Source organism: Bos javanicus, chromosome 12, assembly GCF_032452875.1.
Source record: "Bos javanicus breed banteng chromosome 12, ARS-OSU_banteng_1.0, whole genome shotgun sequence".
Classification (NCBI taxonomy): Eukaryota; Metazoa; Chordata; class Mammalia; order Artiodactyla; family Bovidae; genus Bos; species Bos javanicus.
This window is the reverse complement of record NC_083879.1, coordinates 71,483,897-71,510,926: the sequence shown is the minus strand read 5'-3', so window position 1 is coordinate 71,510,926 and position 27,030 is coordinate 71,483,897. Positions and strand designations below refer to the sequence as shown.

The window sequence follows — 27,030 nt, the reverse complement described above, 5'->3', positions numbered from 1 at the left end:
AACAGACTGGTTCCAAATAAGAAAATGAGTACGTCAAGGCTGTATATTGTCACCCTGTTTATTTAACTTATATGCAGAGTACATCATGAGAAACACTGGACTGGGAGAAACACTGGACTGGAAGAAACACAAGCTGGAATCAAGATCGCCAGGAGAAATATCAATTACCTCAGATATGCAGATGACACCACCCTTATGGCAGAAAGTGAAGAGGAACTCAAAAGCCTCTTGATGAAAGTGAAAGTGGAGAGTGAAAAAGTTGGCTTAAAGCTCAACATTCAGAAAACATAGATCATGGCATCCAGTCCCATCACTTTATGGGAAATAGATGGGGAAACAGTGGAAACAGTGTCAGACTTTATTTTTCTGGGCTCCAAAATCACTACAGATGGTGACTGCAGCCATGAAATTAAAAGACGCTTTCTACTTGGAAGGAAAGTTATGACCAACCTAGATAGCATATTCAAAAGCAGAAACATTACTTTGCCAAAAAAGGTTCATCTAGTCAAGGCTATGGTTTTTCCTGTGGTCATGTATGGATGTGAGAGTTGGACTGTGAAGAAGGCTGAGCGCCGAAGAATTGATGCTTTTGAACTGTGGTGTTGGAGAAGACTCTTGAGAGTCCCTTGGACTGCAAGGAGATCCAACCAGTCCATTCTGGAGGAGATCAGCCCTGGGATTTCTTTGGAAGGAATGATGCTAAAGCTGAAACTCCAGTACTTTGGCCACCTCATGCGAAGAGTTGACTCATTGGAAAAGACTCTGATGCTGGGATGGATTGGGGGCAAGAGGAGAAGGGGACGACAGAGATTGAAATGGCTGGATGGCATCACTGACTCAATGGACGTGAGTCTGAGTGAACTCTGGGAGTTGGTGATGGACAGGGAGGCCTGGCGTGCTGCGATTCATGGGGTTGCAAAGAGTCGTAGTTGAAGAAAACAAAGTCTTATAAATTGCTACAAAGCTGACAAACACATACAAGAAAACTCCATCTTGCCTTGAAAATGCTAGATATAATTCAATGAGAAAAGCTAGATCAATAGAGAATTGAACAATCAACTTAGACCACTCCCACTAGTACCATAGCCTTGTCTAACTCAATGAAACTAAGCCATGCCCGTGGGGCAACCTAAGATGGGCGGGTCATGGTGGAGAGGTCTGACAGAAGGTGGTCCACTGGAGAAGAGAATGGCACACCACTTCAGTATTCTTCCCTTGAGAACCCCATGAACAATATTAAAAGGCAAAATGATAGGATACTGAAAGAGAAACTCCCCAGGTTAGTAGGTGCCCAATATGCTACTGGAGATCAGTGGAGAAATAACTCCAGAAAGAATGAAGGGATGGAGCCAAAGCAAAAAGAATACCCAGCTGTGGATGTGACTGCTGGTAGAAGCAAGGTCTGATGCTGTAAAGAGCAATATTGCATAGGAACATGGAATGTCAGTTCCATGATTCAAGGCAAATTGGAAGTGGTCAAACAAGAGATGGCAAGAGTGAACGTTGACATTCTAGAACTCAGAGAACTAAAATGGACTGGAATGGATGAATTTAACTCAGATGACCATTATATCTACTACTGTGGGCAGGAATCCCTTAGAAGAAATGGAATAGGCATCGTGGTCAACAAAATAGTCTGAAATGCAGTACTTGGATGCAATCTCAAAAACGACAGAGGAATCTCTGTTTGTTTCCTAGGCAACCATTCAATATCACAGTAATCCAAGTCTATGCCCCAACCAGTAACACTGAAGAAGCTGAAGTTGAATGGTTCTTTGAAGACCTACAAGACCTTTTAGAACTAACACCCAAAAAAGATGTCCTTTTCATTATAGGGGACTGAATGCAAAAGTAGGAAGTCAAGAAACACCTGGAATAAGTAACAGGCAGATTTGGCCTTGAAGTACAGAATGAAGCAGAGCAAAGTGTAGTAGAATTTTGCCAAGAGAACACACTGGTCATAGCAAACACCCTCTTCCAACAGCACAAGAGAAGACTCTACACATGGACATCACCAGATGGTCAACATGGAAATCAGATTGATTATATTGAATGTGAATGTGAAGTCGCTCAGTCGTGTCCAACTCTTTGCATCCCGATGGACTGTAGCCTACTAGGCTCCTCTGTCCATGGGATTTTCCAGGCAATAGTACTGGAGTGGGTTGCCATTTCCTTCTCCAGCGGATCTTCCCTACTCAGGGATCAAACCCAAGTCTCTCACATCGTAGACAGATGCTTTACTATTATTTGCAGCCAAAGATAGAGAAGCTCTATACAGTCAGCAAAAACAAGACTGGGAGCTGACTGTGGCTCAGATCAAGAACTCCTTATTGCCAAATTTAGACTTAAATTGAAGAAAGTGGGGAGAACCACTAGACCATTCAGGTATGACTTAAATCAAATCCCTTATGACTATAGAGTGGAAGTGAGAAATAGATTTAAGGGATTAGATCTGATAGACAGAGTGCCTGATGAACTATGGACGGAGGTCCATGACACTGTACAGGAGACAGGAATCAAAACCAACCCAAAGAAAAAGAAATGCAAAAAAGCAAAATGGATGTCTCAGGAGGCCTTACAAATAGCTGTGAAATGAAGAGAAGTGAAAAGCAAAGGAGAAAAGGAAAGATATACCCATTTGAATGCCGAGTTCCAAAGAATAGCAAGGAGAGATAAGAAACCCTTCCTCAGCGATCAATGAAAAGAAATAGAGGAAAACAATAGAATGGGAAAGACTAGAGATTTCTTCAAGAAAATTAGAGATACCAAGGGAAAATTTCATGCAAAGACGGGTGCAATAAAGAACAAAAACGGTATGGACCTAACAGAAACAGAAGATATTAAAAAGAGGTGGCAAGAATACACAGAAGAACTATACAAAAAATATCTTCACAACCCAGATAATCACAAAGGTGTAATCACTAACACTCATCTAGAGCCAGACACCCTGGAATGTGAAGTCAAGTGGACCTTAGGAAGCATCACTATGAACAAAGCTAGTGGAGATGATGGGATTCCAGCTGAGCTATTTCAAATCCTAAAAGACGATGCTGTTACGTCAGCAAATTTGGAAAACTCAGCAGTGGCCACAGGACTGGAAAAGGTTAGTTTTCATTCCAATCCCAAAGAAAGGCAATGCCAAAGAATGCTCAAACAACTGCACAATTGTACTCATCTCACAGGGTAGAAAAATAATGCTCAAAATTCTCCAAGCCAGGCTTCAGCAACATGTGAACCGTGAACTTCCTGATGTTCAAGCTGGTTTTAGAAAAGGCAGAGGAACCAGAGATCAAATTGCCTACATCCTCTGGATCATCGAAAAAGCAAGAGAGCCCCAGAAAACAAAACAAAACAAAGCAAAACTATTTCTGCTTTATTGATTATGCCAAAGCCTTTGACTGTGTGGACCACAATAAACTGTGGAAAATTCTGAAGGATATGGGAATACCAGACCACGTGACCTACCTCTTGACAAACCTGTATGCAGGTCAGGAAGCAACAGTTAGAGCTGGACATGGAACAACAGACTGGTTCCAAATAGGAAAAGGAGCACGTCAAGGCTGTATATTCTCACCAAGCTTATTTAACTTATATGCAGAGTACATCATGAGAAACGCTGGGCTGGAGGAAGCACAGGCTGGAATCAAGATTGCCTGGAGAAATATCAATAACCTCAGATCTGCAGATGACACTATCCTTATGGCAGAAAATGAAGAAGAACTAAAGAGACTTTTGATGAAACTGAGAGAGTGAAAAAGTTGGCTTAAATCTCAACATTCAGAAAACGAAGATCATGGCATCCAGTTCCATCACTTCATGGCAAATAGATGGGGAAACAGTGGAAGCAGTGGCTGACTTTATTTTTGGGGGCTCCAAAATCACTGCAGATGGTGATTGCAGCCATGAAATTAAAAGACACTTACTCCTTGGAAGGAAAGTTATGACCAACCTAGACAGCATATTAAAAAGCAGAGACATTACTTTGTCAACAAAGGTCCATATAGTCAAGGCTATGGTTTTTCCAGTAGTCATGTATGGATGTGAAAGTTGGACTAGAAAGAAGGCTGAGCACCAAAGAATTGATGTTTCTGAACTGTGGTGTTGGAGAAGACTCTTGAGAGTCCCTTGGACTGCAAGGAGATAAAATCAGTCCATCCTAAAGGAGATCAGTCCTGGGTGTTTTTTGGAAGGACTGATGTTGAAGCTGAAACTCCAATGCTTGATGAGAAGAGATGACTCATTTGCAGAGACCCTGATGCTGGGAAATATTGAAGGCAGGAGGAGGTGGGGACGACAGAGGATGATATGGTTGTAGGGCATCACTGACTCAATGGACATGGGTTTGAGTAAACTCTGGGAGTTGGTGATGGACTGAGAGGCCTGACATGCTGCGGATCATAGGGTCACAAAAAATTGGACACGACTGAGTGACTGAACTGAACTGAACATATTGATAATGTATTGTAGGGCCTTTTGAAAGCCTGTGTGCTCTAATTTTAAGTTCAATATGATGGTAACAATTAATAAAGTGGATAGTGCTATAAAGGGTAGTACTGATTGACAGCTCATCATATATACAGCATTGTTCAAAAGCATTGAACATATCTAGCATTGTTTCTTACCTGTCTGGTATTAAATAACAGTTTTATCTAATTTTACATTTTCAGCCCATTGCTACCTAATCAATGATCCACTGTGCACGGCTAATGTGCAGCTCAGCCATGGGCCCTTACCCCCATTGTGCAACCCTCACATTGGTCCCCAGGGTGTTCAGGATCCCACCCATCATGAGGGTGGATATCACAGCAATACAGATGGTTTTGAGTTTCTAGCTTTCTTGAATTTCCTGTACTTACTTCTAACTGGGTTACAAACAGGTCATGAACTGGCACTAGTGCACAGTCCACACTGTGAGGATCACTGTCACAGTTAATCTTTGCAGCAGCCTTATGAGAATCAAGAAGGCTATTCCCACCTCACCTTTCAGACAAAGACTATGAAGCACAGTGGGCTTTCCAACCTTAACAGCCCACACTCACCAGGTAGCAGAACTTGAATCCAAACCCAGTCAGTGCCCAGAGGAGCCAGTATTCGTCCCTGACTCCAGAGTTTGTGCTTCTCCCCGTGTGCTTGTGTCATTTTAACTACATGTGAAGGAAGAACAGTTTGGTTTAGGCCATCAGATGAGGACCTCCTCAAATACACCTTCTACATTCCACAAACCTCCCTCATCCATACCCATTCTGTTCTCCTCTCCTGGTGATAAGAATCTCCGAGGTCAATGACTGCACCTTGTGTCTTTAGATGCTCTTAGTCCATCCATCATCCCAACCAAAGCAATGGTTCAAGAGCAGGAACTGTTCATTTTCCAGACAAAGAAGCTGAGATTCAGAGGTTGAGATGCTTAACTGAGCATCTCAACTAAGACTACGTGGCTGTAGGCTGTCCAGAGCCTATTTTGTCAAGGATGGTGCCATTCTAATGTCCTGGCTCCTTGGCTGGTTACTGCTTTCCCACACCCACAGTGCTAGTGAGTAGTAGAGAAAGGACAGATCAGTGTGGCTGACTCCAAAACCAGGGCTTTCTGTTATCCCAGGCTACCTCTTAAAAGCTCAAAATTATAAAATTGAGAAGGAAGGCTTGCTCTAGGTTATCATTTATTCATTCAACAAACATTTACTGAGCACCCTCTGTGCATAGACAGTCTGCTGGAAGCCATAATCAGTGAACAGGGCACAGTTTCAAGTCTTTTTCTCATTTAGTTTAGTGAGAAAAAGACCACGTGTGAACACTCACACTCAGGGCAGGCTACATGCATAACAGAAAGAACAGGCCCCTTGTTTAAAAATAAAGTATCTCAAGATGGTGACAACAGGACACTAACCAAGTATGGTTCAGTTTAACACGAGAGGTGCTCAGGGTAATACATAAGTCCGAGTTACTTAGGATGACTACTGATCATAACATGACTTCCTAGAAGCGGTGACAACTGGGCTGACCTGGGAGAATGAGGATATCTCCCCTACATGGACCTTCTCCTCTATTTTTTAGACCAGAGGGTATTCAGGAGAATCACTGAGTCATCATTTTGCCTTAAACATCAGTCATCAAGTGTCTCCCCCACAGTACACCCTCATCACCTACCTCTGGAGCTGTGATACATGCCCAGGGAGAACATGAAGACATACTGTCCTGACCTCCCTTCAAGGACTTGTTATCCAGCAGCTGTTAGTGCTGCCAGTGGGTAACCTTAAACCACTAGCCCCTGTGGGGGCAGCCTAAGTGCAATGATCCATCCAGATGGAGGTATAAAGGCCTGGTCATTGAATGTGTCAGGACAACCCTGAAAGGTCAGCATCACTCCAAACTCTCATGGGGTGAGCTCAGGTCGTCTGGCCAGTGATCCAGCCTGATCCTTCCCTCTGCTTTACCCTGTTTCTTCCCTCCTGATTCCACAGTGTTGACCCCAAGGGCACCCCTGATACACATCCCAGCACTAAACTCCATCCGAGTCTGCATCCCAGAAAGCCAGCCTGCAACACGTATCAGAAAACATTCCAGTATTTGGGGAGGATTTTTATTGAAAATTACTGGTTACACATGTATTTATAACATTTTAAAACCCCCCAATAAAACACAAAATGGTAGAAACAAGGACCTTTAGTGTGAATGTGGTTACCTTTGGTTTAAAATTCACAATCTAATGTTGTCTGACCAAATGAAATTAAGTTATATATTAATAACAAAAGAAAACTATATGTTGAACCATATGAAACTGCCACTTTATCACTTATAAAAAAGACTGAATGTTAGCAGTTCCACATGGCTGAATCTAATTAAAAATATCCATTCGAATTTAAAATTTAGAGAACATTAAACTTATGAATAACTCATGGGTAAAAGATATAGTTAATGAATTAAATTAGGAATTAGAAAATACATAATACTATGGCTATTGACGGTGGTGAGTACCAAAACTTGCAGATTGTAGCTAAAGTGGATTTTAGGGGGGAAAAGTCAGCTTTATATATTTATATTAGAAAAATAATGGTGTTAGTAATCGCTTTTCAATTTAAGAATTTAGAGGAAAAACCTCAAAGTTAACGAAAAGTTGAAGGAAAGAATGATATGATGAACTGGGGAAAAAAGAGAGTATCAATCAAGGAGAAAGTTGATTCTTTGAAAACATGAAAAAGTTATACAAGATAATTCATAAAAAAGAAGGCTAAAATAAAATTAAAAAGCCAAAAGAACACAGTTAGAGATGCTGCAGAGATTAAACATATAAGACATTGTGAATAAATGTATGCCAATCAAGAAAAACTCACAGGAAATAAGTTATCAAAATGACTCTGCAAAATAACACACTGAATAGGAAAAAACATAATTACCAAAAGTTACCCAGACAATGTGGCTTCACAATACTGTCAATGTGATTAATGCCACTGGATTATGTGACTAAAAATGATTATATGGTAAATTTTATGTTATATATACTTTACCATCATTTGTAATGTAAAAAAAAAAAAAAAAAACTAAAATCCTCTATCTAGAAGACAGTCTAGCACATGTCTGTCCTTCATTAGCAAATCCCCTAGAAGGGCTCCTATTTTAAGAAAGCGTATTTTCTCTTTCTTCTCTTTCAGAACATATGATATTGTCCTTCTGTATTTAACCATATATCTACTTTTTTTTAATTTTTTTTGTTACTTAAACTAGGCTTAAACCAGGGCTTCCCTGGTGGCTCAGGGGGTAAAGCGTCTGCCTGCAATGCAGGATACCTGGGTTCGATCCCTGGGTTGGGAAGATCCCCTGGAGGAGGGCATGGCAACCCACTCCAGTATTCTTGCCTGGAGAATCCCATGGACAGAGGAGCCTGGTGGGCTACAGTCCATGGGGTTGCAAAGAGTCAGACACAACTGAGGACTTCACTTTCACTTTCACTTTCTTTCTTTCACTTTCACTTTCTTTCACTTAAACTATAGTATATTGTATGTTTTCCTATCAGTTTTCTCTATAGTATTTTAACCAGAGGTCTTTTGGTGGAAAAATGGATCCTAGTCATGTTAAAGGAAGTGGTGACACAAAACAGCAACTTCACACAGTCTTCAAGTAAACAGAATCCCTGATATAACTGGAAAGTAATATGTAATTCTGGAAACAGTAAAAAAACAAACAAACAAACAAACAAAAAAACACCTGTGACAACTTTGTCTCAAAACTTAGAAAATGAGTTTGGCTCTGGAGTCTTTCAAGACACAAAACCTGGGAGATGGCTATTATTGGTGGCCTGCACCTCTAATTTGGATAAGAAAGAAAGTAATATAACATTTAAGTAAACATAATAAATCCTTTTTCAAGAGCTTGAAATCATTGAGTGAAGTTGGAGAACTCACATTTTGTAATGTGTAAATATGTGTTGCTGGTGTAAAACAAGTAGAATATAGTTTATGCAGTGCAAAACCTATTGGAAAAAAGCCTTTGGAATAGACATGAACTCATGGTAGAATCACAGTGTTGACTCAAAAATTGTGAAGGCTGAGGACTGTCCACTGGAAACATTCATAACCACATGGTCACTGTGAGTGATATCTGGCTGTCTCCTTTTGAAGTACACCTGAGGGAGAAAAAGACAAAAACAACATGTTTAAAAGTTTTAAAGTCCTCCTCCTAAGGCAACAGATTTCTAGGTTTCCTTCTTCATGTGAAGCAATCATATCACTAGAATGGTATTGAAACATGTAAAATATCATGTATGAAATGAGATGCCAGTCCAGGTTCGATGCACCATACTGGATGCTTGGGGCTAGTGCACTGGGACTACCCAGAAGGATGGTATGGGGAGGGAGGAGGGAGGAGGGTTCAGGATGGGGAACACATGTATACCTGTGGCGGATTCATTTTGATATTTGGCAAAACTAATACAATTATGTAAAGTTTAAAAATAAAATAAAATTAAAGAAAAAAAAAAAAGAAAACCAGGGCTGTATTTATTCTATGGAGGAAGCAGCCCCATTAAAACCCTCAGTGGGGCTGGACGTAATGCCAAATAACCTGTAGATCTACTAGATTTCTGATCATTCTGATTCACAGATATGCTTTATCACTACAATAAATTGATAAGAAAAATCATTTTATTCCCTGAAATAAATTAAAGACAGTAACAAAGAGGATAGGAAATCTAGTATCTGAACAGGGTTTGTCATTTTCACACATAAAAGGAGCATAACAGATTTGGATATTAATATTGGGTTATTATCTTTATATTTTATAAACTCTGATTGACAGGCACTGAAACACTGGCATATATGTATGAAATATCCTGGTGTTTAATTTATGTGGCAAAGCAGTTATAGAGCCTGTAGAGATGTGATCTGTGGATAGTGGGTGCCAAGAATGAAAAGAGAATCAAAAGTGCTAACAATGACTCAACAAAGAGACTTCTCTAAAATGTAAGATGATACCCAATAACAGGACAGATCTGTGCCAGACCTTTGAGCTCTTGAATTCTACCAGATTCTAGCTGAACTGGAAGAGATACAGGTCTTCTCAGTGTATAATCAGAACACAAAGGAAAGGAAGTGCTGTCAAGTTCCACAATCATCAGTTTTTAGTAGCTATATTGTATCTCGGTTCTTTACAGTGCCCATAACAAAATAAAATAATGTCAGGGCTTGTGAAGCCTTATCTCTAAACATGTTTGGCCAAAAAAACTACTTCAAGTGTAACTCTGTATCCTCAAAGAAGAATGTGAAAGTTTCATTTGAGTTTTTAAAACAGAAAATGTATCATCTATCAGAGGCTGACTCCTTTCACAAACCGGGTTGCTTCAGTTCAGTTTAGTTTAGTTGCTCAGTCGTGTCCGACTCATATGATCCCAGATCTCTTTCATAAAACCTGACCGCAAGTGCATTTCTGGGTGCTGTAAACAAAGTTATCATGAGATGGAATGAACTAAAAAAATGAACATAAAAGCACTAGGACACCCACCTTCATAGTAAGTGCACTTTCTTACTCTCTTGTTGCTAACATATCCTGCTCTGCACATGAAATGCTATATATTTAAATGTCACTTAAGGAGAAAAATAAACCCTCCAAGAATGCTTGGGGCCACTGGCTGCACTGGCTGAAATCTGAGGCTATTTCCATTGTAATGGAAGCATTTAGTAATAAAACCTTTGGTGGGAGTGGGGAGGGTGGTTAATTGCATATCATAACCCTCCATTTTCTTAAGCTAGACATATTTTGTGATTATATATGTATGTACTCTTTTGGTGAAACTAAAAAGAGTTAAAGGAACAAAAGAAAATTCATTTTCTACTGCTTAATATTCTTTCCAAAATCATCTGGTTCCTTTCTCTATAACCCTTCTCAATACAATTTTTTTATAAAGAAAATATTGTTTTTAGCAACTTTTAACTGAAAAGGACTTTGGTTCATGGTCTGAAATACCTGAATACTGCAAAGGATCTTCAGCAGTTGGGGACCCCTGATTTAGAGTCTTAAAAGCGACCTAGAAGAACTATGGGTATATTTGTTTTATTATTGGGAGGCAAGGTTTCTACCTACAGCCTTTAACAAAATGACCCCACTTTTATACCGTAAAATGCTCTATATTCTTCAAGCACTTAAGCATGTGCTCTCTCATCTGATCCCTGTGATAAGTGTGAAGAAGCTAGCAGGGCTGTAATCTTGCTCTACACACAGGTGAGGACCTGAGGCTCAGAGGCCCTGGGGGACACAAGGCCACATGGATGCTAAGTGCCTGCTCCATCTATCCAACTGGGCCAGGTGCCTAGAGCTAGGATGTGAGAATTTTATAACTTCTGGGCTGTATTAGGTGATTTCATATAGACAAAATGACACCTCTGTTACACACCGGGAACAAAGAAACTTTAAAAATCCTCAACCACATCTGTTTCATCACAGAACAGAATGGATGATAGGTATTTATTCTTGGAGCCGAACTGTGTCCCTTCTGAAAGGCTGTTGCTGAATCATGAAAGACACTGAGATTCTTGGCATCCAGAAGAGAAGAATTCAATCTGGGGCTAGTGACGAGGCTTAATCATTCAGAGATTTTGTGTAATAAAGTTTTTTTAAAGTATAAAAAAAAAGAGATAGAGAAAGCTTCTGACATAGACATCAGAAGGGGACAGAAAGAGTGCCCCCTGCTAGTCTTTAGGTGGATGTTATATAGCTACTAGTAGTAGCAGTGTTAGTCAGTCAGTTGTGTCTGGCTCTTTGCGACCACATGGACTATGGCTTGCCAGGCTTCTCTGTCCAAGGGATTCTCCAGGCAAGAATACTGGAGTGGATTGTCATTCCCTTTTCCAGAGAATCTTTCCAACCCAGGGATCTAACCCAGGTCTCCTGCATTGCAGGCAGATTCTTTACCGTCTGAGCTACAGGGAAGAGCCATATAGCTGCTAGCAGTCTGCTAATTAGAGAAAGGAAATGTCTCAGAACTCAGAGACTGGCACCAGGCCCCTCACAAACAATGTGAATTTTGAGATAACATTGGCACAAAGTGAATTGTCCCTGGCCATAAGATGATTGACATGAATCTTGAGGAAACTCAGGTTTCCAAGCAAATATAGTCTCACTGACATAGCTTAAGAGAACATTTGTATGAGTAAAACATACTGGTTTGTCAAGTCTGTTCTGAGTCTTAGGGGGAGCCCACTTGAAGACAGAGTCTAGGGTAAATGCATAGTTCCTTAACATAGCTTAAGATAAACATTTCAATAGGAAAAACACATTGGTTAGCTCAAAGTTTGAGAAAAGTTAACTTCAGGTGGAACGAGGTATCTTCATGGCAAACAGAATTTTAAAAGAAACCTCTTTTTAAATTTGTATCAGTTCAGTTCAGTCGCTCAGTCCTATCCTACTCTGCATCCCCATGGACTACAGTATGCCAGGGTTCCCTGTCCACCACCAACTCCCAGAGCTTACTCAAACTCATGTCCATTGAGTCACTGATGCCATCCAACCATCTCTTATCCTCTGCCATCCCCTTCTCCTCCTGCCTTCAATAATGCCCAGCATCAGGGAGTTTTCAAATGGGTCAGTTCTTCGCATCAGGAGGCCAAAATATTGGAGTTTCACCTTCAGCATCAGTCCTTCCAATGAATATTCAGGACTGATTTCCTTTAGGATTGACTGATTTGATCTCCTTGCTGTCCAAGAGACTCTCAAGAGTCTTCTCCAACACCACAGTTCAAAAGCATCAATTCTTCAGTGCTCAGCTTTCTTTATTGTCCATTTCTCACATCCATAAATGATTACTGGAAAAACCATAGCTTTGACTAGATGGACCTTTGTTGTCAAAGCAATGTCTTTGCTTTTTAATATGCTGTCTAGGTTGGTCATAACTTTTCTTCCAAGGAGCAAAGTGTCTTTTAATTTCATGGCTGCAGTCACTATCTGCAGTGATTTTGGAGCCCAAAAACATAAAGCCTATCATTATTTCCACTGTTTCCCCATCTATTTGCCATGAAGTGATGGGACCAAAGGCCATGATCTTAGTTTTCTGAATGTTCAGCTTTAAGCCAACTTTTTAGCTCTCCTCATTCACTTTCATCAAGAGGCTCTTTAGTTCTTCACTTTCTGCCATAAGGCTGGTGTCATCTGCATATCTGAAGTTATTGATATTTCTCCCAGCAATCTTGATCCCAGCTTGTGCTTCATCCACCCAGGGTTTCTCACGACATATTCTGCATATAAGTTAAATAAGCAGGGTGGCAATATACAGCTTTGATGTACTCCTTTCCTGATTTGGAACCAGCCTGTTGTTTCATGTCCAGTTTTCACTGCTGCTTCCTGACCTGCATATAGATTTCTCAGGAGGCAGATAAGGTGGTCTGGTATTCCCATCACTTGAAGGATTTTCCACAGTTTGTTGTAATCCACAGAGTCAAAGGCTTTGGCATAGTCAATAAAGCAGAAGTAGATGTTTTCCTGGAACTTCCTTGCTTTTTTTGATGATCCAGCGGATGTTGGCAATTTGATCTCTGGTTCCTACACCTTTTCTAAATCCAGCTGCTTAAACATCTGGGAGTTCATGTTTAACATACTGTTGAAGCCCGGCTTGGAGAATTTTGAGCATTACTTTGCTAGCCTGTAAGATGAGTACTGTTGTGCGGAAGTTAGAGTATTCTTTGGCATTGCCTTTCTTTGGGATTTGAATGAAAACTGACATTTACCAGTCCTGTGGCCACTGCTGAGTTTTCCAAATTTGCTGGCATATTGAGTGCAGCACTTTCACAGCATCATCTTTTAGGATTTGAATTAGCTCAACTGGAATTCTATCACCTCCACTAGCTTTGTTCCTACTGATGCTTCCTAAGGCCCACTTGACTTTACATTCTAGGATGTCTGGCTCTAGGTAAGTGATCACACCATCATGATTATCTTGGTGTCGAATATCTTTTTTGTATAGTTCTTCTGTGTATTCTTGCCACCTCTTCTTAATATATCTGCTTCTGTTAGGTCCATACCATTTCTGTCCTTTATTGAGCCCATCTTTGCATGAAATGTTCCCTTGGTATCTCTAATTTTCTTGAAGATATCTCTAGTCTTTCCCATTCTATTGTTTTCCTCTATTTCTTTGCACTGATCACTGAGGAAGGCTTTCTTATCTCTCTTTTCTATTCTTCGGAACTCTGCATTCAAATGGGTATATCTTTCCTTTTTCCCTTTGCCTTTAACTTCTCTTCTTTTCTCAGCTATTTGTTAGGCTTCCTCAGACACCCATTTCACCTTTTTGCATTTCTTTTTCTGTGGATATAAATTTGTATAGACAAGGGGAAAAAATATATCACTAGTAGTTTGTTTCCTCCTGCAGCTTAAGAGAGAGATAAAAAATGTCTGATACTTGCAACCAACTCCCTCCATTTGGAGCCCCCTGGTCTTCTTGCCTGTTACCCTCTTACTTCCAATTTTACATGTTGAAGTCCTAAGCCCCCCAGTACAACAGAATTTGACTGTATTTGGAGATAGCATCTTTAAAGAGGCAATAAAGTTAAAATGAAATCATACAAGTGAGTCCTAATCTAACAGACTAGAGTTTTTATAAGAAGAGACCAGGACACAGGCTCACACAGAGGGAAGAGCATGTGAGGTCACAGATAGAAGATGGTATCTACAAGGCAAGGAGAGAGACCCCAGAGGAAATCAACCGTACTGACACCTTCACCTCTGACTTCCAACCTCTAGGGCTGTGAGGATATATGTTTCTGCTGTTTAAGTCTCCTTCTTTTTGGTCTTTGTATGGCAGCCCTTGCAAACTACAGCCCCCTCTAGCTTTATGTATCTAAAAGGTACTTTCTCTACTTCATGGATCATCCAAAAGGGTCGGTCAGACAGTGATAAGCTCACCTGAGCTACGAGTTCAACAAACTGTGATGTGGAAGCACCTTCTCCCAGATATTGGGTTTTCTTTTCAGATGAATGAATTCTGTTTTATTAGTGAAAACCTTATGACTTAGGCTAATGCTCCCCATGTTATAGCTCTGAACAATGCATTGATATCTGACTCTTGCACACTCAAAAAACTGATAATCTGATAGTTTATACTCCTAAGAGGATGCAGAGTATGCAGAAATAATGTCAAGATGGCATGAGAATTCAGAAATGTATTTTTTTCTGTAGAGGGACCTGAGCCAGTGGCAGGAATGAAATCCAAGAGAGAGGTTCTGTCACCATGAACTTCGGTGACTGGCCCTACCTTGGCTACCAGGTGACAGGAGCAGTGTTCTCAGGCTCAACACAGAGTGCAGTACCTAGGACAGCACCCAGCCTCCCAGCAATTCCCGCTCTGTGCTCCCTGGACCAGCTCTGTGACCTTGGGTGCACTCAGAACACACTCTCCTCATTCATGACATGGAATAAAAATGGACCATCAGGAGAGTAAGTGAAATCATACATGAGAGAACTATATAAAATAAATTATGAAGAACTACACAAATGTAACTTACCATTAATATTGTTAGAGTAGGTGCAGGATTACTAGACCTGAAATCACAAGATTTCTAATTCTATGACCTATGTCTGCTTCATTATGTATGTTACACTTGATTTAAAATATTTACTGAAAGAACAAATTTATAATTCTGTGTCTGCTGCACTAGCTTAACACCAGTTACATACATAGGGCCACCTTCCTTCTAAAGCACCTTAGTTTCCTTACCTGTACAAAGAGAGGGTTGAATCCTATTATCTTATTATCTGGACCAATCTAAAATTCTGTGTTCTATTTCTCATTACTCAATGTCATGATAATATAGTTTTAAAATGAAGACTTTGACATACAGGTGGGAACACCACTTTTTGATGTGAAATGCCTAAGGACAAAACAGCAAAAGAGTTTGGGAGATTCCTGGCTCTCTAGGTCTCAGGAGGGATGGTCCGAATGGGAGACACTCTAGTGGATCAAAGCACTCTGTGAATTTCAGGCATAAAAAAATTACAGAGTCCCTTGTTCAGCTTCTTAACATTTGCACACAATGTAAGTACTCATGAAAAGTTCAAAACACAGACTTCCTTTTCCCTAAACCTAAGCATGAACTCCAGTTCTGTCAACTCTTCAGCCAGCTCTGGGACCCAGGAAGTCTACCCGATGAGCAGCGGAAGGTCCTGCTCTGCATTTCCTCATTTCTACAGAGGATTGAGAGGAGACAGTGATGAACTCAGGCCACATTTTAGATAAATCTTTCATATACAAGTACTTAAGATACTGGAACATGTTTTCTTTAAGGCATTTTAAATATTATACAAATAATCTTATTCTGTTTAAAAGTGAAAATCTTGGGAAGATAGAAAAGTATGAAGAATGGAATATACATCTATAATTTAACACCCAGAGATAAATTTTCGATGGGGAAGCCACATCCCACCCTGAGTCACACATGTTAAGGGACAAGAACACCAGACCTTCCTTCCCTTCCTCTATCTTCCCATCAACCCCAATCCCACTCCCACCTGGTCCCAGAAAGACTTACAGCTGGCTGCATGACAATGGCTAAGCCTCTTAAACCAGACCTTGGTTACCAGTACACCTCTGTTAGAAAGATACCACGTGACCTGCATGTTACTCACTGAGCCCCTTCCTCACACCACACACAGTGCTTAGTGCCTCACACACCTCATCTATGAGAAAGTGCTCTGTAAACCTTCAGGCACCATTCAGACTACAGTGTGAAGCTATTGTGAGTTCTTGATTTGTCCTGTTGACAATTTCATCGTCCAGAAGGTAGAGGAAATGTGGAGGGGGGCGTAAATGGACCTAACTCTAAACAACAAAGAATTAGGTAGAAAGTGATAATTTCAGGTAAGAATTTTCTTTACAGACTAGGAAACAGAAGAGACCTACACCTTTCTCTGGAAGATCTACCTAGAATCAAAATATTTCAAGATTTTTCCCCTTAAACTCTCAAATTTCCTGGATATTCCTCAACAGAACTTGTATCACAAATGTGCTGAACACCAATCAGAATGAATGTAAAAGGTCTTCAAAATGAGGTTGTTCAGTGCTCCATGAGAATCTCAACTCAGAGTCCAAACATGTGGAAAGTTGAATCCAAAATCTCTGTCTCAGGCACATGTGTGTGCACACAGAAGGGTTCACAACATCCCAACCCCACTCCCAGCACTGCTGCAGATTCTCAGCAGACCTGCCTTCCACCTGCCACATGTTGTTAAGACCCAGTCATGAAACTTCCTCTCTGGTGGCTACTAATTGAAAAGAGCACAGAGTGCTTATTCCCAGATCCTTGGTGGAGATGTTGTGAACAGTGAACCCTGGAGGCGAATTTTAATTACAGCTCCCCACAGCAGGCTCACCTATGTTGCCCTATTGGTGAGGACAGCAGCCTCCGCCTCGCCCAGTTGTTGCACCATCTTGTAAAATAAGCTGTTTCTATCTCGCAACAAATTATGTGTCCAATCATATTCTTTCTGTCTTCCTGAATCCAAAACCTGTTAACAGCAGAAAGAAACCCATTAGCACATAGTATACCCCAGTAACATAACTCAGACAATATTTCAAAAGGGGGCAGGTCGGGGAGAATTTGGGTGGTAGGACTGATAATTAAATGGTTTGATTATTCTGTTTTACTAGGTAGACAATGGCCCAACCCGACCTTTCATTATTATATGGTTATAGGAAAGGAAGAAAATGAAAATTTTAGAATATGATTACTGGAACTGAACACTCTGTAGCGTTTTATATTCTGCCCAGGGCCTTTGGGGTTGTTATCATTAGTTAGTGCTTTTAGCTCTCAGACTCTGAGCTTTGAGGGCTATTTATACAGATATACAGAGTTGGGAAATGTCTTGATTCAAGAAAATCAGACTGCATTTATCTAAAAAGTAGGTTGACACCATACAAATCACATGGCAATGTACTGACAACAAATTAATCATCAAGTTGATTTGACAATCTGAGCAATATTTCAGGGGGAAAAAGTAAATGCTTCCGGAATTTCTTTAGGGTCCTGGATAACGTCAGCCCCTACTAGACGGACTAAATGTGAGGCTGAAACTCCATTACTTTGGCCATCTAATGGGAAGAGCTGACTCACTGCAAAAGACCCTGATGCTGGGAAAGACTGAAGGCAGGAGGACAAGGGGACAACAGAGGATGAGACGGTTGGATGACATCAGCAATTCAATGGACATGAGTTTGAGCAAATTCCAGTAAGTAGTGAAGGACAGGGAAGTCTGGAATGCTGCAGTCCATGGGGTTGCAAAGAGTCGGAAACTGACAGACTGAGCGACTGAACAACAAGAGGGGCAGAATCCCTTGTCCAAGAGGTTAAGATGCTTCTTGACGTTGGCTGTGGTTGTAGTTTATTATTATGAGAGTGGAAGGCTAGCAAAAAGAGCTGTTATATAAGCAGCTTTTGCAGAATTGCTCTGCACAGAAGGCATTTCTAGAAATGCAGTTTTCTTTTGGGTAAGACTATAAAACCACATAAGAAATTGAGCTCCAAACTGAAGCAATCACAGCCTGCACAGCACATAGAGCAGCCCAACCTGAACTGCCTAGGACCTGAATCTGTTTTCACAAATTACTTTCATTTGCTTCTTTCTCTTGCTTTGTTAAGCTGCCTGTCTTTCACCCCTTTTATTGCTCATCAATAAACCTGCTAATTGGAAACTGAAAGGGAGAGGAAGGGGCTCTTAAGTTTGCCTTTCTACTTATGCCTTGGTTAATGGTTATGGAGGAGGAAAAAGTACCTGAAATAATTGATCCAAATAATAGAACTACAAAAACAGTTCTGATGTTACTGATGCTGCTGCTAAGTCGCTTCAGTCCTGTCCGACTCTGTGCGACCCCATAGATGGCAGCCCACCAGGCTCTGCCATTCCTGGGATTTTCCAGGCAAGAACACTGGAGTGGGTGTTCCATTTCCATCTCCAAACCATGAAAGTGAAAAGTGAAAGTGAAGTCACTCAGGCGTGTCCAACTCTTCACAACCCCATGGACTGCAGCCAACCAGCCTCCTCCATCCATGGGATTTTCCAGGCAAGAGTACTGGAGTGGGGTGCCATTGCCTTCTCCGGTTCTGATGTTAAGTGGAATTTAATTATTCATTTAGGTCATATTTAAAGTAAATGCATCTAAAGAGAATATGTGTTATGGGCTTACCTGGTGGCTCAATGGTAAAAGAGTCCGCCTGCCAATGTAGGAGTCACAGGTTTGATCCCTAATCCAAGAAGACACCACATGCTGTGGAGCAAATAAGTTCATGCACCACAACTACTGAACCCACATGTCACAACTACTGAAGCCTGAGCGCCTAGAGCCTGTGCTCCACAACAACAGAAGCCTCTGCAAGGAGAAGTCTGCACATTTGTCGCAACTAGAGAAAAGCTCACACAGCGTCAAAGACCCAGCACAGCCAAAAATAAATTAATAAAATTATTTTTTTAAAAAAGAAGAGAATATGCTGGAACTCTAAACAAGACACAAGTTATTTTTTCCACACGTAGGTATTACAGTTAACTTCATCCTTTTTATTTAATTGGAAACATTTTTTAAGTCTCACAAAGGGCATATTTCTATTAATCTTTTATTTATACTGTGAATCATTGTTAAGAGCAGCTATCTCAAAAGAGTCCAAGAATAATTGAATGTCTCATCTACATAATTAATTTTCTGTATGCCAATTGAGCATGCCAATTTAGATGCCCTGAATGTGCAATTTTACTTAAGCATAGTATAATAGAACATAACTGCTCCTCCTGAAGTTGAAGAAGAAAAACTGCAGTTTTAAAACACAGGTTTCAAAATATCTATGTTCAATTAATCTATGAAAGATTAGGTAAGAGTATATATTGAACAAAAGACAGTCTCTTTGCTAGGTAGTACTGGGAAAGCTTCATACCTGGAAATGAATGAAATTAGAAAACTCCCTCATAGCACACATAAAAATAAACTCAAAATAGTTTAAAGACCTAAGATAAGACTGGGCATTATAAACAAAAAGGAAAACACAGGCAAAAAACTCTTTGACATAAAATGCAGCAATATTTTCTTTTATCAGTCTCCCAAAGCAAAGAAATAAAAGCAAAAATAAACTGGATCTAATTAAACCTAAAAGGCAAGACTCACATTAGGGGATTCAAGAGCTAAGATGGGACATAGACTGAAAAATGGCCGGAAACAGAATTTTACCAACTTAGCCTTTATATTTACTGGCTTGATCAAACATTTTAGATATTTCAGAATAAATAAACATAAAGCAAATCTAAATTCTCTTTGTGTTCAGAAAAATAGGTATAGTTTTAGATTTTTAACATCCCTTATAAAAATAACGTTGTAACATTTTCCACTATGTCCCCACCCTTGCTGTAACACTAGTTAAACTATATACTAAATCACACATTCAAATTGGTGTGATAATAATCCCTGAACCCCAGGATCTCTCCAGGAACCCCCAACCTTGAATTACTTATCAAGCTCTAGTAGGTTAAGTAAAAAAACATTATGTTGGACAAGTAAGTGAGTTACATAAGCTCAATGAAGATGTGTTTATCAAACCTGTTTATGTGCAGATATTCCTGGTAGCTGTCTAGACATAAAAATTAAATGGACCCACTGCAAGATAACTTGATCCATTCATTGGCAAGATGCCATCAGTGAAAAAGAGGAATGCAAGGAGAGGTGGGTGAGTGCCTGGAGAGGTGGGGGGCAGGAGAGGATGGAGTTAAAGCCCTATAAGAAATGATGGCAACAATAGAGATAGACCTCCACTTAGCGACAAGTAGAGTTGCAAGGGGAAGGTCTGTGTCATATCTCTGTTTCTGGTCGCCAGGTGATGACAAAGGGACAGTTGTCCAAACTTGCATAGTGGGTCCCTCATTGGTAAAATGGGTGCCCGTGATTTTCTCAGTGACTGGGCAACATGGCAAGTATTAATTCAAAATCCTTTCCTAGACCATTAAATAATAAATTAGTTTCTCACCAGGGGGGTGATGAAGGCTGGGTTATAGTCACTTCCATAGTCACTTTCCCAAATCTGCTGCCTTTGCTTATAAGCGCTCCCCTCTTAAAGTATCTCTTCTTCCCAACTGTGCTTTCTACATCCATATTAGTTATTTTCCTTTGAAAACTTGAGTGAAATCTTTTGGAGTTTTTGAAGGAGTTTTCTCTTCTGAAATATTCTAATTACAGCCATGTAGGCTTCTGAAAGAAATGTTCCATGAAGGTGAAAAACAGAATTTAAGTAAAAGTCTAGTTAGACATGAGCTGTTTTGTGCTTTCCAGGTGGGGATGTTACAACAGTTTCTGGTTTTGATTTCCCTGGGGAAAATTCTACTGAGAAGAGATTTGTGTTGAGGAAGAAACAGAAAACAAAATCATAAGATTGACTGTAAACAAAAGAGGTGGAATCTGAGTTTCCTGTCCCTGGTTTTGGTTCTTCATCATTCATTTCCAAAGAATTCTCTAACTGCAGACAGTGAAAATGTTGACCACAGACAACAATACTGTTAATGCAAGTGCAGATTGTCACATGCTTCTCTGTTCATGGTTCTAGGGAGGATTCAGGTGACATGAAGACTGAAATGTTCAGGAATTAGAGGCAACAGCTGTGCTATTGGCTGCAGAGAAAGCAGGTCACAAGCACCCAGCTAATCCTAAAATCTATAGGAAGAACCCTCTAATATAGACAGAAGTGAGTATAAGGAGAAAAAGGATTTCTAATTTATCTGTCTCACTCCACTATTTTGGAGCAAATGAGGATGATTAATTTAGTTGCTGTTATGACTTTTATGCTTAATCATAACTTAGATGCTGTTATGACATCTTTAAGATACTTAAAATTCATAAAATTTCTTTGGAAAATAAAATTCTGAAATGGTTTAACGAACCAAAACTAGGTAAATCCCTTCAGAGAGCCAACACATACACAAAGCTATTAACTAGGTCACAGTTGTTTCCCAACAAGCCTTTTCTCTTGTTCACTTACACTAAGCAAAACCATATACATCTAATCATTTCAAGATTTTTGAATAAAAGTGACAATTTAAAAAATATATAATCTCTAAAGTGAAAGTGTTAGTTGCTCAGTCATGTCCGACTCTTTGTGACCCCATGGACTGTAGCCTGCTAGGTTCCTCTGTCCATGGAATTTTCCAGGCAAGAATACTGGAGTGGGTAGCCTTCCCTTCTGCAGGGGATCTTCCTGATCCAGGGATCAAACCTGGGTCTCCTGCATTGCAGGCAGATTCTTAACAGTCTGAAACTACAGGGAAGCCCATATTATGTCAAAGTTTCAGATTAATTATACTTGATCTCTAAGATGGAATTTTAGGCAGCTATTAAAACTGTGCTATAGAAAATTAATTAATGACATGGGGGATTTTAAGAATATATTGTTGCTATAAAAATTCTGCTGATGAAATACTCTGTTTTGCATAAGACTAATTACCAAACTATTAATAGTTCTAATTTTATCCAAATAATATTATAGCACTATACAACTGTTACTTTCTGGTGGTGCGTATTTTGTAATCTTCCCTTTATGAGATTTAAAAAAATTTTCTTATTTGTACCTTGCACATTTATTGCCTTTTTGTAACAAAATATATGTTTTTATGAGTTAGGCTCTTCATTTTAAAAAACAGAATAAAAGAAAATATCCATCTATTTTTGTGCCGAAGTGTTCATCAGTACAACAATATGTAATTATTACACCTTAACACTTGCAGTGACAGGACTTTATGGTGACAGCACTGTTGGTTATGCCCTTCATCAGCATCTGTCACTTCCCCAAGCCTCTCCCCCAGGCTAGCAGCCCTCCCTGTGAAGCATCACGCTTTGTAGCAGATTGACTCTGACTTGTCTTTATATCCTTAAAGCTTTAAGAACAAACAATCACTTGCTTTCCAGAAAGGAACTGGTATAGGCATCCCTCTGAGCTATTGCAGCTTCAGTTTCAGAACACCAGAATACACTGAATACTGCAGTAAAGTGAGTCATGTGAATTTTCTGGTTTCCCAGGGCACATAGAAGCTTTGTTTACATTATTGTGTACCCAAGCATGTGTGCAATAGCATTATGTCTGAAAAAAAAAAAAGTACAGAACTTAAAAATAAGGCATTGCCAAAAAATATTAACCATCATCAGAGACTTCAGTAAGTCACAGTAGTAATATCAAAGATTGTTGATGTTACAGATCACCAAAGCAACAGCACTGATAGTGAAAATGTCTGATATATTGTGAGAATTACCAAAAGGTGACATAGAGACATGGAATAAGCAGATACTGATGGAAAAACGGTGCCTATAGACTTGCTCAATGCAGGTTTATGACAAGCTCTCAATTTGTAAAAAATGCAGTATCTGGGAAGCACAATAAAACAAAATATGTCTACAGTTCTAAAGCAAGCAATAAAAATGAGATTGCCTCAAAAATTGAAGGTTTGAGAGAGAACATTATTTGTGATGTTTTCACTACATTGAAAGCCAACTGGTAATTAGAAGCTCTAGAATAACATACAGGCTTTACACCTGGGGTGAATGGAGCACAGAGGACAATCCGCAACCCTGAAGCTGGGGGATGCCTGTCTCTTGGTGCCCTGAGGTCTAATCCTGTTATTCCTACCAGAGGAGTCAGCAACTACAACCAGCTCAGACTGAGATGTAAACACAGGGCCAAGCTTACATCTCCTGGTGGGACCTCCCTGTGACATCAATGATGAACGCAACCAGGGAGTCCTACACTGAAGGTCTCCCAACACAGGAGTGAGAAGGGAAGCTCCACAGTGAAGGGTAAGATCCTTTCTGGAAACAAGGTCATTCATCACAAAGGTGACAGGCTCCAAAGAGAACCCTAGCATCTCCCTTCTCCCTCTGTCTTCCCTACTCACCCAGATGCTCAGTCTCTGTACCCAGAAACCAACATCAATTTCTTTCTCTCTCCTCAGATCCCATGTTCAATCCATCACACAGTCCACTTGGCTCCACTTCCTTATCTACCCCAAGCCCCACCATCTCACCATTTCCACCACAGTCATCTTAGACTAATCCAAAAGTCTAGAGAGGGCACACTGTAAGATAGTGAATACTGAATTTGTAGAACTGAAAGACCATCAGTGTGATTTTAGCTGTAAAGGAAGGAGGGTGAGCAGAGTGGGACAAAACTAGAAAGTTGGGGAGGGACTGGCCAGACATTGTTTCATAAAAGTTCTTTAATTTGTTCATAGGCATTCATCAAGAGAGAAAAATTTGAGATTATGGAAATTTACCAGGAGATATTGATAAGATATTCCAAGATGCTTATTCCTTGGAAAAAAAAGTTATGACAAACCTAGAGAATGTATTAAAAAGGAGACACATTGCTTTGCTGACAAAGGCCTATATAGTCAAAGCTATGATTTTTCCAGAAGTCATGTATAGATATGAGATTTGGACCATAAAGAAGGCTGAGTGCCAGCCAATGAATTGATGCTTTTGAATTATGGTGATGGAGAAGACTTTTGAGAGTTCCCTGGACAGCAAGGAGATCAAACAGTCAATCCCAAAGGAAATCAACCCTGTATATTCACTGGAAGGACTGATGGTGAAGCTGAAGCCCCAATACTTTGGCCACCTGATGTGAAGAGCCAACTCACTGGAAAAGACCCTGATGATGGGAAAGATTGAGGGCAGGAGGAGAAGGGGATGACAGAGGATGAGATGGTTGGATGGCATCACCGACTCAATGGACATGGGTTTGAGTAGGCTCTGGGAGATAGTGAAGGACAGGGAAGCCTGGCATGCTGCAGTCCATAGGGTCACAAAGAGGTGGAAATGACTGAGTGACTAAACAACAAATCGGTAAGTAAAGCATTAAATAAATGAACATATTTTGATAATAGCAACAAAGCTGCTTTGTTCAGAGGATACATATGTTCACATCTGCAGATCAGGTGCTGAGTGATAACAGTTTAGGACTGATCAGGAGACATGTCCTCCATTTCTGTGCCTCTTCAGTTTCCCTAACCAACCACACACTCCAAGGTGACAGTATTTCTAAGAATTAGAAAATAAAAAGAATCTGCTACCATTAATGCTATAATACCAAAACCCAAAAATAAATCTTTAGGGTACATTTAGGAGCAAAGAATTTAATTGAACAGACCCTTAACTGAGCTGGAGATCAAGCCATCTTTCTGCTGCTATGTCTAAAGCCTGACAAAGGGCTTAAAACAGGTACATTTCACAGCATCATTTATTTATTATGGAAAAATGGTGCTTTGGGGGACAGTCTTTGAAATACAGTGTTGAGAGGTAAGAACAACAAAGTGACAGGTAAAAACTAGAAACAAAAGGTTACTTTTCCAATTAGCATTCAAGAACACAAAATGAAGGACTGACACAAAACATTTCTAGAAATTAAGAGTCACTGTTGGGTAGTCTTGAATGTCACCCCATGCCTCATGAAAGTCTGCAGGTAGAGCCCACTTCCTACTGTGATATCTAGTCCACATGACCAGACACACTGCTTGGAGCCTAGACAACAGGATGTCCCACTCCTTTCATCTGCCTCCCCAGAGCTCACTCCTGAGCACATCCAGCTTGGGGTGTGAGGCTACAGGTACTGCCTCAATGCTGACAGCCTGGTATCTTCTCAGTGTCCCACTGATGATCCCATCTGACAATGCACGTGAAGTAGGATAGGAGGTGATATTCCAGAAGCTGCCCAAGAAGTCAAAAGAGATGGTACTATTATCCTTAGACATAAGGAACTGTGGGTATTACTGACCACTCATTAGTGATTATTACTTGTTTTGTATGGACCATCAAAATACCTCAAAGTATCTTGCATTCCTTGAGATTATTTGCTGCCAAAGTTTATCCTTTGAAGAATGCTTTTCTTGTTTTATAAAGGCACATCCTAACATGTATTGAAACTGAGCAAGCAACAGAGGAAAAGGACAAAGAAAGATAGAAAATGAAAAAGAGAGAGAAAAGGAATAGATGGAGGAAGGAAATGAAGCTAAGGAAGGAAATATTAAATTACTAAGGAAGAAAGAGCCAACCAAACCTGGAAAGAATATACTAGACAGATAACCAGAGACCAAAGCCTAGAACTTGCCATGTGTGCAGAACAGAGCTATTGTGTAAGAAACTCGCTGGTTGTTTAATTAGTCTCTCATCCCTGATTTGCCTTTCTTTCCAAACTCTCATCTGTGATGCAGAAGCTGGGTCTCTGCAAGTCACTGCAGCAGTTCAGACTATTTTGCCAGGTGGCCTTTGTTAGGTTGCCAGTAGGGGGCACTAGAGGGAGACTGAAGGTGGGAAACACCGCTAATGTTCTACTTGATAGCGTCACCTCAGCACTGGGACCTGACTCCAGCTCCCAGCTATTAGCACCTGGAGAACCAGTCCCATCTTGCCCCCTCACAAATATGACCAGCAACCGGGCAGTGACCTCTCCTTGGAGGTCTGAGCATCAATATTTTAGGGCCTCTCTTCTGAATTCTCAGGTCTGGAGATCTGTCCGAGTATATGGTAGCTGCTTTCTAAAATCATTACCCCAGTGTTTCATTTTTCTAGCCCTCTAATCCATATGTAATACATTTCTTATATGAAATCCTTTCAGTTAAAGTACTGTTTTTCTCACTAGGCTTTTTCTTCTCATGGACTCCTGAGAAATTCTACAACTTTAGCCATCAACCTCCTGGCAGTCTAAATTAGAGCCAAATTTTTTGATAAGAGAATCCAAAAATGCTGAAATTTCTATGATACAGTGAAAATGGTGGTGTTCTGCCCCACTAAAATATGGAGTTATAACTTAGGTTTGAAATATTTTAATGGTTGGTGATCATAAAAAAATGACAATTCAAATAAACTTTTAATATGAAAATATAAGATTATTGGATATATTACTTAATAGTGCATTCTAAAAGTATAGTTAAGTACTTGAGTAATTTTCAGGAATGAGAGAAGAAACTAAGAGAAAAATTAATGGACGTTCCTATCAAATTTTACATGGAAGGATATATTGAAAATTGAACATAAATGGAAACAGCTAAAATGGAGAGGGTCTTACCATTATCCGTTCACAGTCAATAACAGTACTCAACCTGTGTGCAATGGTCAGCACAGTGCACTGGGCAAATCTCTCACGAATTCTTTTTTGTATGAACTCATCAGTTCTAGAAACAAAGAAGTTGATTTAATTCAGTAAAGACAGGAAAAGCAGACTTAAGACTTAAAAATATTCTATGATATTTTTACAATGTTTTTAAAAATCAATACTTTAACATATAGTCTTGTTCCTAAAAAACTAAGTATAAAAAGTCTACTTAGAAATTTACTATTTTTCATAAAATGATGGAAAATTAGTCTTCCCTCAAAATTGCTTGAAACTATCAGGAGCTGGATTTAGGAATTCAGCTTTCTTAGGGTGCTTCATAACAATATTAACACCATATAACATGTCTTGGTTTTTATGTTTATTTTCTGGAATTAATATTATCAACAGATATCCATGAGGCCAAAAGAGCACTTAGAAACATTTCTAAGATTCACTA

General features: G+C 39.9%; 1 protein-coding gene across 1 annotated transcript in view; it reads right to left on the bottom strand.

Annotated features, from left to right (window-relative positions):
• Positions 1-4,528: 4,528 nt before the first annotated feature.
• Positions 4,529-27,030, bottom strand: part of LOC133258040 (ATP-binding cassette sub-family C member 4-like) — a 158,901-nt gene continuing 136,399 nt past the window's right edge. The window contains 3 exon segments of the mRNA XM_061434375.1: positions 4,529-8,617; positions 16,843-16,977; positions 26,547-26,652. Coding sequence (XP_061290359.1) covers positions 8,510-8,617; positions 16,843-16,977; positions 26,547-26,652 — 349 coding nt within the window. The 3' untranslated portion in view covers positions 4,529-8,509.